The following is a 13,337-nucleotide window of genomic DNA, read 5'->3' as shown; positions in this document are numbered from 1 at the left end:
AACATAGGCCCTGCACGGCTTCCGGTTTTGCCCACTGACGTAGCTGCTAAATGTAACTGGTAAGGAAGCAACCATGCGTTAAAACATACCAAACTGATAAGGCACGTGACCGGAAGTTTCTTTGGGGCGGCACGCTCGCTGCTGTTATCGCGAGCATGAAACCGTCTATACAGAAAAAAAAATGTTGCTCAACGCACCCGTGACCGAAAACTGCTTCGCCACCTTGTCCTGGAACAGGATATGGTCGCAGACGTCGTGCATGAAGCGCTGACCATCGAACGTCTTAATGGATCGGCCTTCCACCGTGCACACAGCAGCTGTAACAGATCGGAAAAGATAACACCATTATAGGAAAGAGAATCTAGCGGGAAGCTGCGCCGCCTTACGTAATTTAGATTGATTTGATTTATTTAATGTTATTTGAAATGCTGGCGACTTTCGTTGCCGGCTTCCCCGCATATCATTGTCGAGCGACAAGGCAGCAATGACGATGAAACAACAAAAATAGGCACGGACGCGCACACAATGACGAGAATTAAATGCATGTATCGGCGTGTTTGTATCTATGAACAGCGTAGTGGATGCGAGAAACAACTTGGTAAGATGTAGACTCAAACGTACCGTTAGACAAAATCCTGCATACGTCAACATCGTCGTTCGCGGGAACTGCAAGGAAACGTGAGCAGATCAGTTGTTTTAGAAGCAAGCACGAAGCTGCCGGACGATGCGCCACTCTGATAATCAGAGTGATAGCGCGGATGCTTACCGCACTTGTATTCCGGACACCTCGTGTCAGACATCATTTTTGCCTCCTGGCCATCAGGACAAGCTGGTTTCGTCGGTTCCGTACAGGGGGAGATGGCGGAGGGTCGTTCCGTATCTGATGCAAGTAATTCAAAAGCAAGTGTAAATATTCTAAAGGGTCTAAAGAAAGAAGCAGCTATAAAGAAACAGTAGTAGTCGTCGGAGCACCTTAACGTACCGATGCCGTTACCGCTTCAGGCAGATACCAGCTATACAAGTGCGTCAGCTATGTCACGTCCCGCACGAGCATTAGGAGCTGAGAAGTACGTGCGGCAAAGGTGGCGTTAAATCAGTAGCGGTAAAGTAAAACGTTCGGTTATTTGTTAAGACGGCGAGTAAATACTGCCCGAAGCTTGTAAAACGCTTTCTTCATCATGCTATCCCCGCTACTTCTTTGTAAAGCGTCGACGTATTTCAAGCTGCCCAGTTATAATTTTAACTGCTCTAATCGCGTACTTCTAGGTAGCAGACCAGAAGACCTCCGTCGACCACCTCGGAACTTTGAACGGTACTGAGCAAAACGCAAGCCGCGATCCCCCTCCCCCCCCCCCCTTTTTTTTTTTTTTTTGCTTCATTCTCCTTATCAGGGATTAGCTAGTTCACTTGTAACCATGTGGCCAGTTTGTAACTTGGAATATATATATATATATATATATATATATATATATATATATATATATATATATATATAATAGTCAAGAAAGGTAATTTTTCGCACATATAACCGATTAGCAGCGCTCTAAAACGTCTAACAAAAACTGGGAGCGGAGATATTTTGCTTCGGCCGCCATTATATGTAAAAGTCTCACATTGGACTAGTGAGCAAGCTTAAATTTCTGCTTAATTTTTCTTCAATTAATAAAAATCAATTAAGTTGGGTACACGAGCTTAACGAACGTGATATTGTTTGAGCGGGGTACCATTTGTTCATTTCACAAGCATTGAAGTTTATTACCTTACGTTTGAGATGTACGTATTCTAGCGATACCGCATCATTAAGTTGGCGTGGTGTACGTAAGATTGTGAAATGCGGCATTCTATATCAACAAGAGCGGCGTTCTTGCATGATTCTAGCGCTGGTGATAATTTTCCATATTCCTTTATTAAATTAGAAATAATATATTAGAAAATAGTGTTTGCCTGGTCTCGTCGGTTGCAAACAGCATGAAAGGTTTCCAGCAGAAAGCACGGACAAGGACAGAAGGAAATGTGTGTCGTCGTCCCATCTGTCCTTGTAATTGCTTTCTGCTAGAAACCTCTCATGCTAATATATTAGATATCCACAACGAGGACCCATAGATCAAGCTCTAGTATAGTGTCGACGATAAATCCTTCGCCAAATCTTCGCCGAATGTAAGCTGTCACAGGGAAGAGTCAAACCATCGCAGCCTTCTTCGTCGTCCGGACAGTCCTTGACACCGTTGCACCACTTGAATTCGTCGATGCACTCGTTGGTCGTCGGGCACACGCGCTGGCCTGGGGGGCAGTAAGCGCACTTGCACTGGCACTTGTCGTCGAAGTAGGAGCGTTGACCCTGGATGCAAATGCGAACAGGGTGAGATATCGTGAACCAGTCCTATCATCCTGCAAGCACATTTAGCGCGAGAAACAGCAATGCTTCTGGGCCCGTATTCACAAAACGCTCTTACGCTAGAAATATTCGTAAGATAAACTTCTAGCCAATCCTGAAGCTTGAAAAATCAGTAGCGTAGGCGACCGGCGATGGACAAAGGACACTTGCGAACGAAAGGCTTTGTGAATACGGGCCCTGGTATTAACAGAAATTACGTTCTGCGCATGTGTACATAGTGCGCAGATTCAGCTGCGCTGAAAATCTGCTTCAGGCACGCTTCAACTTTTTCTATGGCGCACGTCGTTATCTTAAACGATTAGAGTCGTGATCCCAAAGCGAATGATGATACGTAGTGTTTTTGTCTGCAGGACATACAAGTTTTACAAGATTCGATATGGATGGTTTGCACTGATGTGATCGGGAACGTCATCGGGGACGCCGTGTTGGGGCACTAGCACGGTATGAAGCTGCGTAAACAAGAAACGCACAACAGGGCTGGTATAATCTAGCGATTGCTTCTTTTCGATTCTATGGCCCTCTTATCTTTAACCGTTCATGACCGGCTGATTCCGCTGATAACGCAGGCGGGAAGCCCCTGTGACATACACTCTTTCTATGATGTCTCGTGAAAGCTATCTATACATTTACCATGATCAAAATGGGTGTTTCTAAAAGATCGATGCACTGATCCGGCCATGCTTCATCAACTAATCCAACTCTTTCGGGTCATACGATTTATGTGTCGCGCTGATGACGTGCGTTGATGATGTCGAGCTGATGAACGACAAAAAAAAAAAACAAGCGATAAACGAAAGAAGTAGATGAATAAGACTTGCGAACTGCTAATGTAAGCTCCAGAGTTCTATTCGTATTTTTTACGTGGAGTTTTACGTGTGGAATGCCAGGCAGAAATCACCTGCAGGGGCACATATCTTGTGCCCTATGGACACATTTTGCCGTGGCAGGAGCAAATCAAATACGAAACTGTAGCAGCACGGCTGAATACTTAATACTTCGCGTGAATGACAGGCTGGCTGGAATCCTTACAGTTTAACTCAAAGCGCGAAGGACTCCTAAGACATGAAAAACAACAAATGTTTCGCCGTTTCCTAATCACCGAAAAGACAATACCGGAAGAATCTAGTAAGAGTACATAAAAGGCACCCGTCCGACTATTCAAATTGGCACAGCTACGTCTCCACATTTTAACGTGGATTCCTTGTATTGTAAGAGACGACTGCTGCAAACTGTCAACTAAAGAGTTTCGGTGCACTTTATTGTACACTTTCGTGGTGGAAATCATAAGCGCTGAAGATTGTTAGAAGCATTGGTGCGCTTGAATATGCACCTCTCAACGCATTTATGAACGGCTTCGAGCCGCGTGTGCGCTGCTCGCTTCTTGTACACTCACTCTATTGGAATTACAGATAAGCGTGCGAATGTAGTGGACCTGAAAAAAAGTATCGAACACCGGTTGTGCCCTTGCTCTCAGGTACGGCGACCAACGCAAATCTCTATATATAGACGGCGCTAAACCGGTTGGACTCCAGAACACTTCTTGAGGCGAAACTTCTGGGACCATGGTCACATTTGTTGCAAGGAAAGGAAGCTATACGTGCGCTATCAGTTTTTGATGTGCACCGGCATCAGTTACCGTTCATGGACTTCCAGCTTGTGCCTTCTCTTGCGTGCACGTGGTGACCACTCTCTTTCTCTTTTCCTTTTTCTATTCCCCATTATCCATACCCAGAGTGCAGGGTAGCAAACCGGACGTTCGTCTGGTTAACCTCCCTACCTTTCTCTCCTTGCCTTTTCCTTCTCAAGGCGTAAATCATAACCGCTACGGTTTAATAATATCTCAATGTTGAAAACGCTCCGGTACAGTAATGTTACTAATGTTAAACTTCTCTGTTACACCGCTCTTGTCCGACCTAAACTAGAATATGCGTGCATTACATGGGATCCTTATACTAAACGTAGCATTGATAGTCTTGAGCGTATTCAGAGAAAGGCTGTAAGGTTTATATATAACTAATTTTACGCGTTAGACTCACCCTCTAATTTAATGCAAGCTAATGTCATACCCCTTTTACAGGCATGAAGGCAAACATCTATATTACAATTTCTTTCCGAACTTCTGAATAACAAGCTAGCTCTAGATCTATCACCGTATTTATCACCCTTAACTGTCAGGCCCACCCGACACCAACAAAATGCGCTGACGCCATATTTTGCTCGCACAGACCTGTTTAAATTTTCTAATTTTCCAAGGACCATACATCATTGGAACTGCCTTACTGAGGCAAGTGATCGAGAGTTACCATTTCTGATCCTGCATCGGTATTGCTCTTTTGCTGCTATTTGTTTTGACTTTTGCTGCTTTGTTTGTATTTGTATTGTCCACCCTGCTTGGACCTTGAGTCCGCAGTATTGAATAAATAAAAAATAAAAAATAAAAAATGTGCACCTCACATGACCTAAATTATAACCACTGCACACAGTCTGTTAAACCGTTCTGATGCATCTTAATTTGGACCTTTTGTGGTGCACGTCATTAACGTTGCAGATTGCCGAATAAAGCGTTCCTATGTGCTTTAATTTATACCTCTCGTGATGAAGGTCATGATGTGTTGCAAACTGCCGTTTAAGGCGTTCCCATGGCGTTAGTTCACGCGTTTCTACAACAGTCAGAGAGAAAGAGAGAGAGCTAGAAACGGAGAGAGACAGTGCAGGTTGCATAGGCAACAAAATACCGAGAAAAATATTATGATGCGAAAAAAAAAATATCATTACAGGACTTGCCGACAAGCAGGGCATAACGATCCCTCCGAAGGCCCACAGCAGGAAGAAATATTTCGCCTCCATTGCCGTCCGCTCGGAGAGCTTGAGACACACGACGACGCACTCCACGACGCGCCCCGCACACGGTATACGAGCTAACGCGGAAAGATTGGCATTTCCAACAACGCACGTTTTCGTTCGCAATCTCCAACAAGCTACAGCAGCGCGGCGCGGCCGTCTGCGCGCAGATATCGCTGACAGCAGCGGCGAGCGTTCCCCTTTGAGATAAGCCGAAGTTCATACGAGATAGAGGACAAGGATGGCGAGCGAAGGCACGGCTTCGAGCCGCGTGTGCGCTGCTCGCTTCTTGTACACACGTTCCTTCGTTGTCATTCAGCTGAGGCGAGGGCGAGGCACGCGTGTCACCGGCGCTTGCAACGATCTCTTTCACACTCCTCAGGAAACGTACGCGCGCTCTACAAGGAAGAACGTCTCCGTCGTGCAGTTGTAATTTGACGGAGAAGAGACGAAAGACGCGGTAAAAAAGAGTTAGCTGTCAATCGATTATTTTCGGTTTCTTGTTTGTTTCCAATTGTTGATTGCGGAAATCAAAAGTTGAACTCGCACTTTCCCGAGATCTCTCTCTCTCTCTCTCTCCTCTTATTCACCGGACGTCACGCCCCGAAGGAAGAGCGAATCAGCAGATTGTTTCTTTTCTCGGAAAAGCAATGGACATAAGGTAAGCAATGAATAAGCAACGCATATTGTTTTCCAGCTGACAGGCAAGAACCTTTCTATGAAGTGGCCATTTAGGCATCTATATATATATATATATATATATATATATATATATTTTTTTTTTTAACGTGATCTTTTTTGGTCGCAATAGTAAGATAACACAGCTGCGGACTCTTGCACAATCTTCATGAAACAGTCACACACATTAACGGTTGCGCTTTGTATAGACAGCCATCACAAGGTGCACTGCTATGTATGCGCTTCATATAACAGCGGAAGGTAAATGCGACGATGTAATCTTGGTCTGAGCCTTATTGACATCGGCGGAGGAAGTCGTGAAAGAGCCGGAACAGACTGAAACGGATGAAGCGTAGACACATTTCTCCCAGCTCTTATGTTGTCCAAGCGTGCAAGTGCACGTGTGGCTGCTTGCTAAAACTAGCTCAATCAGGAAACGCGCTTTTCGGCCACTTGCAACTATCGGAATCGAGGTATATGGCAGATGCCGTGTGTAGAGATAATTGTCTGCTTTGGCTAATCACCGCCAATATAGTTATCCCATTGCTGGAGAAGGGCCTCTCCCGGAGGTCTCCAGTCACTCCTGTTCTGCGTAGAACTAACCCAGTAAGCGCTCGCAAATTCCCTACATCAGTTAAGTCAATCCCCTGCTACCCTCAAGTCTGCTCGCCTTCGCTTAGCACTTCTTTCTTTCTTTCTTTCTTTCTTTCTTTCTTTCTTTCTTTCTTTCTTTCTTTCTTTCTTTCTTTCTTTCTTTCTTTCTTTCTTTCTTTCTTTCTTTAATGGGATAGCATTATACAGATCATTCAAGGGTTGTGGGTCATCATTGAAAACAGTGGGTGAGAGGTGAATGCCGCATGGAGGCGAAAGGGACACAAATAGGTCAAGTGGTGATGAGGAGGCGAGCGTTTACGTTAGCGTCCCGTGAAAGTGCGGCGTCACCCTATTCGTTCGGTGTGTTGTGCCGGTCGCGTCACCCAAGGAGGTTTAAAAAAATATGTATTATATATGTAATCTTTCTTGACGTCCCCGAATGCATTATCCGCGCAAAGAGGAGGTCATGCTCGAAGGGAGCGGCGGCCAGTGCTGGGGCGTGGTGACGGCGTCGCCAGGTCAAAGCAGCGCGGGAGTGTCGGGTTGCAAGTCACGCAGGCGTCGAAGATGCGCCGTTTGGAAAAGCAAGCGACACAGTAGCGGAAAGTTCTTCGTCGTGCTTAGGAGGGAGCTGAGAGGAAAACCGTCGTCAACGAGAGGCTTCGGAGAAACACGAAGCTATAGACTCGAAGCTAAATTTACGGGCCGCGCGGCAGCAGCGAAATGAAAGAACAAGCAACGACCCTTTTACACATTCCGTCTGTTACAAATGAATTGGTTCGTGGAAAACGGCTTCAGCAACGCCTCTCGGTGTGTGTGATACACTGTAATTCACGGAAATCTTACTCCAAAGTACTACTACGAGGAAAAAAGATTGAATTAAAAGGTTCGTGCGATTCTCTCAGAAGTTAGTATATCATTTAAAAAATAGAATTATTTAATGCTAATGTCTTGAGGGAGATCACAAATTTATAGAATCCTCTAAAATGTTATCGAAATACGTCACTTTCAGGCGATATCATGAGGAGTCTGCAGGTTTTCTTTCGGCACACTCCAGGACCATCACAATCCTAGCAGGAGTAGCCATATGAACACAATACTTTTAAATACAAAAACAAAAGATATAGATGACGAAAAAGTTCATGCCTAGTGTACAATGTCATGAACAAAAAGAAACTGAATGTATTGAAAAAACGTTGCAGAGGCATCAGCGGTAGCAAAGAACAGATTTCATCATCATCATCATCATCATCATCATCATCATCATCATCATCCGTCTATATTTATGTCCATTGCAAGACGAAGGCCTCTCCCTGCGATCTCCAATTACCCCTTTCTTGCTCTAGCTGATTCCAACTTACGCCTGCAAATTTCCTAACTTCCATCACCCCACCTATAGTTTTCAGCCGTCCTCGACTGCGCTTCCCTTCTCTTGGTATCCATTCTGTAACTTTAATGGTCCACCGGTTATCCAACCTACGCATTACAAGGCCTTCCCAGTTTTTCCCCATTGTTGCTGCATAGGACAATGCCATCTGCAAACCGAAGGTTGCTGAGATATTCGCCGTCGATCCTCACTCCTAAGCCTTCCCAGTCTAAGAGCTTGAATACTTCTTCTAAGCATGTAGTGAATAGCATTTGAGAGATTGTGTCTCCTTGCCTGACCCCTTTCTTGATAGGTAACTTTCTACTTTTCTTGTGGGGAACCAAGGTAGCTGTGGAATATTTGTAGATATTTGCTAAGATATTCACGTATGCCTCCTGTACTCCTTGATTACGCAAGGTCTCTATGACTGCTGATATCTCTTCTGAATCAAATGCATTTTCATAATCTTTGAAAGCCATGTAGAGAGGTTGGTCGCACTTCGCATATTTCTCGATTACCTGATTGATGGCATGGATATGATCCATCGTAGAATATCCCTTCCTGAAGCCAGCCTGTTCTCTTGGTTGACTGAAGTCAAGTGTTGACCTGATTCTATTGGAAATTATCTTGGTGAATATTTTATATAATACTGAAAGCAAGCTAATGGGTCTATAATTCTTCAATTTATTCCCTGGCAAATTGCTCTATAGATGTGTTCTACGGATAAAGGGGGAACTTGAAGATGTTAACGCGCCAAATAGCATATATTGATGTTTCAGTTAAAATTTACCAGCACTGCGAAAAAAAGAACTGCTGATAAGTGCTCTCTCGAACATTATTCCATCTCGACACAGATTTTGAAAACGGAATTGCGCAAAAACTGGTGCTAAGCATAGAATGCCAGCTAAATGGACATTCATTTATGCTCAGCTGCAATTCTGCATATGGAGCGTGTGCTGTAAGGTGATTAATTACAAAGTTAGTGAAAATTTGAGAATGAGTTATATATTATTACAATGCAATATGTCTCGCACGTAGTGCTCTCCTCTTCGCATAATCCAGCTCATGTAGCAACCTTTAATGCGCATGTTTGCACTAAAATAAAAAAAACTACATAAACCTGAATATCCAAGAGCACACTGCCTGGTCCTCATACCACGCTTCGTACTTGTCGCCAAACGAATACCTTATTGATCTCTGATTCCAACACTCCTATCGTTTCAGATTATTCACTGCAGCCTTGAGCAATACTCTGTTGCGGTTTCCAAACGAAGGCTAACAATAACGACACCGGGCTCGCCTCCCCCCCCCCCCCCTCTCTCACTTTTTTTCTTTCGTACGCCAGGCACCAGAAGATGACGTGAAGGCTTATGAAGCGCGGATTCAAGATGGATATCTGGAGAGCCCTGACTCCACCTCTGATTATTCTCAATGTGATGCCAATTACCGTGATCGTGCCGTTCGCGTGACATATTTTGCTTGGAATTTTCGTGCTCTTTAACAGGTGCTCTTTAACGCCGAGGACAAATGCACATTGTCTCAAACTTGAACCAAATCCCTCGAACGTGTTGTGCACTTCATCGTTCATTAGTTTAGCGGACATTGCTACGCAAAAACTAAAAAAAAAAGAGTCAATGTCTGGTCTCTTAAATGTTTCACATCACGTACAACAACCGAGTATATGAACGTTACGTTCTCGTAAAATTAGGCAGGGCGTCATCACGATTATCGCCAATTACCATTCCGAGAAGACGTATAAAATCAAAAATGGAAAGTTCGGATACGCCTCTGACGCTGAATGCAGCCAACAATGCGAAATTTAAGGCCTAACAGGAGTGAGTGTTGAGAATGCAGAGACCGATACGCTCAACAGAAGAGCAAAAGCTAAATCCAGAACAGTGATACACAGACACACGCCACTCTCGGGAGTCCGTGGCTTTGTCAGCATGTCGCCAATCACACCGCTCTCCGCTTGACCTCCCGCATCATGAACAAGCTTCACTGATGCGAAATACAGTTCTATGCGAGACTACTACCGCCCGCCCACCTCAAGTTGAGAGTAGGGCAATGCGTCTAGTAGCATCCTTCGTCAATAGCTACTGCCTTTAATTAAGTTATAAATACCATCGCGGTATATTTGGCAAAGGCAATCACAAAAAAAAAGACGTAGATATCTTACTTTTGGGCAGCTGCACTGACTTTTCCTGCACTTGGAGATGCCGTTCAAAGTGCACATGCAAATCTCGCATTTCGGCGTCGTCATAACTGCCCTATTCACCTGTAATAGAAGAACAAGTCGAAGTGTGAGGCAGACGAACGCGATAAGACCTACATGTGTCCACTTCATACCATGTCAGCTGCATCTGTGATAATTGACTGTCCCAGCGTTTGCGCGCTATTGCTCAGAATCGTGTTCATCTTGATTGTTTGTTTATCCACCAATGTGATGTGACCACTTCTTCCTGTGCCATTCTTTTTTCTCGCTGCAGTGTTGATCGTGTCCCCTCAAGTGGCTATATTACATTTACTTTGTATCTGTACGCGAACAACTGCATGTGACACCTCCATTCGCGGCATCAACTATATGCGTATCTGTTATTTTCGTACATTTCGTTTTCGTCGCAAGAAGTAGCTATTGGCACATATCGTTATTCTCACATAATCCCGTAAAGCAATAAATATACCATAATACCTTGAGCTGAGATGTAATAGCTTTCCGTGTTTGTTGCTTTTATATGTACGTACGTGGCCCGGCAGGACCTGGCCCAGTTTCACAGTGCAATTCGCACTCGAGCAAGGTTCGTGAGAGAGCACGCCAGCAGCTTGTATCAGCGATACAGTTTATAGCAAAAGCAACTACCAGTGACAACCACTTAGCACAAATTAAAAGGTTTAGAAGAGTGGTGGGCCGACTTTTCCTGACCTTTGAAGAGCAGTCAACTTGGTTCATGCGCTGCATGACATATCTTTTTTTTTTTTCATTTTATTCGGGAAGCAAAATGTGCTGTTGGGATAATGACGGCGCTTGCTGTATGCTGCTGTGTCATCAAAATAATGATATTGTATCGCGACATTATCATGAATATGGCGCGAATATTTTCTCCTGAATAAATACATAACGCTATGTTAAGCTAAGGCACGCATAAAGAAGTCTAAACTTTCTTGTTAAAATTAGAACTCGCTTAGCGCACAAAAAGTTCCCCAGACGAATTGTAACAATTTCCGCAACGCTCAATCGTGCTTGGCTAGAAGGTCATACTAACACGCCGGAGGATCACGTGCCGCATTTTTACACCTTGCGGTGATTTTTCTTTTCTTTTTTCTTTTTTTTTCTGTAGCACTAACGTGATATATGTGCCGAGTGCACTATAATGTGCAGTCGGCACATATATCACTATAATGTGCAATTTATTTACTTATTTACGAAGTACCGCGGACCATACCGAACGTGACTCATGCAGGAGTTGGTGCGATGTTTCAAGACATGATAATATGTAAACAGGAAATACTATGTAATAAGAATCACCTTCGACAAAAAGAGAGTAAACTGTATACAGATAGGAAAGAGAGTATACGTGGGAACAATCAACATTTGGCTGAGTAAAATATGATGCGCACCGAAAAGTTTCTGAAACGTTACCTGTACATTTTGCACTGTGTCTACATACGTAATATAATGTTGGTAAACCGTTCCAACCTGTTATTCCTCTATAGGGAAGGAAAATGGGGGTATTTCTCTCACAATTTTTTTTTTGCATTAGAATCTAGGTGTCAAACGGTGGAAATGGTGACGCCCACCATCTCTATTTTGCCACATTTGCACGTAAGATGCGGGAGCCAACCGAAGGCCGCTTTCTTCTTTGGGCTGCATTTCCTTCACACTAAAACCCACACTCTCTTTTTGTTTGTTCCCGTTTGGCAACAAAAAAATTCTATTTATTATGCGCTCCCGGAAATCTAGGGCTCACTTCAAACAGTTGTCCATCTTGGAAGCACGAGCAGTGGGTCGGGGGGACGCATTTCGCGCCGTCGCAGAGAAGTCCGTCCGAGCACATGGGGCAAAAGTATCGCAGGGTCTCCGGTATCTCGGGACACATCCGGACGATCACTGTTCCCGTCTCTGGGCCGAGGCAAACAAAGACAGGAAGGGGTAGAAGCGTATACCAAACACGGCTGTCCGCAGCACTACCCCCCCCCCCCCCCCCCACACACACACACACACGCACACACACACAAAGGTGCATCGGCGATTCAAGGCTCTCACCTGGAGCATTCGTAGTGGGCACGAACGAAGGTGTTCCCGGTGCGATGTGATCCCCGCCTTCTAAAGGAGAGAGAGCAAAAACAAAAAGAAACTGTGATGGTCTATGGTGTCTTTTCAAAGTTTTTTTTTTGTGTATTTGCTTCTTTCACATTACTCATGGCAAACTTTAATGCCTTGATTGACTACAGGCGACGCGTCGTTTCTTATAGGCCGCGACGTGTAGGGGGCGTTGTTGTTTTTCTTCTGTTGGCAATACATCATCATTGTCATCGAAAGATAATCAATAAATGTGCAACCGGCAGTCATCAAAAAGATAGAGAAACAGAGACAGCGCTTTGGATTCAGATAATGGAAGCAAAAAAGATCATGGTGATTTACAAGAATAGGAAGAAAGAAATTAAAAGGGAAAATACGTACGATAACACGAAGGGCAGTGCCTTACTATTTGAGGCGCGAGCTAATTGCCTAAGGACAAAAACATACCGAAGCAAATACTCGTAACAAGATGAGGCGTGTGTGTAATGCAGCGAAAATCCGGAGACCATTCAGCACGTCCTAATGGAACGCGAAGGGATTGACGCAGTGAGACCTGTAGGTAGCGTACACCTTCCAGACGCGCTTGGATTTAAACGGGACGGAAGCATCAACCGGTCAGTAGTTGATATAAGCGAGATACATTTAGAGTATTTGTGAAACAAAAAAAAAAGGAGGGCAGGGATTTATACGACCGGATCCGTTAGAGGCATAGGTATGGTACAAGGTAGATAGAAAAGTTTTGAGAACGGGAAAATGATTATGAGATGTATACAAAAATGCTAGAATGAAAAGGATGCATAGCATACCTGAATAAGTCGAGCACGCTAGGTGACTATTTGTCACCGCCCTGTTTCAAAACGGGTGCCAATAAATCATCATCATGATCATCATCATCACCATGTTCACAGTGCGTGAAATGTGCAGCCGTGGCTGCTACATCACGCATGCTCACAAATGCAGGTGGCTCACGTGGATTTTAATGAGTTGGAATTGACGAAAGGAACGCTGTGAGTAAAATGTGGCGAGGAGGTTAATGATAATTGCTCACCGATTATTGCCCTGTAGGTGGAAGTGAAAATGGGAGAAGGAAGGAGGCGACAGGGCAGTAGGATAAACGGCGAACATACGTCACACAGGTACATAAGCATTCACAGCTGCGTTGC

At 44.4% G+C, this 13,337-nt stretch overlaps 1 protein-coding gene across 1 annotated transcript in view; it reads right to left on the bottom strand.

Annotated features, from left to right (window-relative positions):
• LOC119440490 (hemocytin-like) overlaps positions 1-13,337 on the bottom strand; it is a 122,921-nt gene that overhangs the window by 35,441 nt on the left and 74,143 nt on the right. The window contains exons 47-53 of the mRNA XM_049662939.1: positions 12,139-12,198; positions 11,843-11,994; positions 10,054-10,152; positions 2,185-2,338; positions 767-880; positions 622-666; positions 198-317 (exon numbers count right to left, since the gene is read on the bottom strand). Of these exons, the coding sequence (XP_049518896.1) occupies positions 198-317; positions 622-666; positions 767-880; positions 2,185-2,338; positions 10,054-10,152; positions 11,843-11,994; positions 12,139-12,198 (744 nt within the window). The remainder of the gene's footprint in view (positions 1-197; positions 318-621; positions 667-766; positions 881-2,184; positions 2,339-10,053; positions 10,153-11,842; positions 11,995-12,138; positions 12,199-13,337) is intronic.

This window comes from Dermacentor silvarum, chromosome 2 (assembly GCF_013339745.2).
Source record: "Dermacentor silvarum isolate Dsil-2018 chromosome 2, BIME_Dsil_1.4, whole genome shotgun sequence".
NCBI classification, from domain to species: domain Eukaryota; kingdom Metazoa; phylum Arthropoda; class Arachnida; order Ixodida; family Ixodidae; genus Dermacentor; species Dermacentor silvarum.
This window is presented reverse-complemented; position numbering and strand designations above follow the sequence as displayed.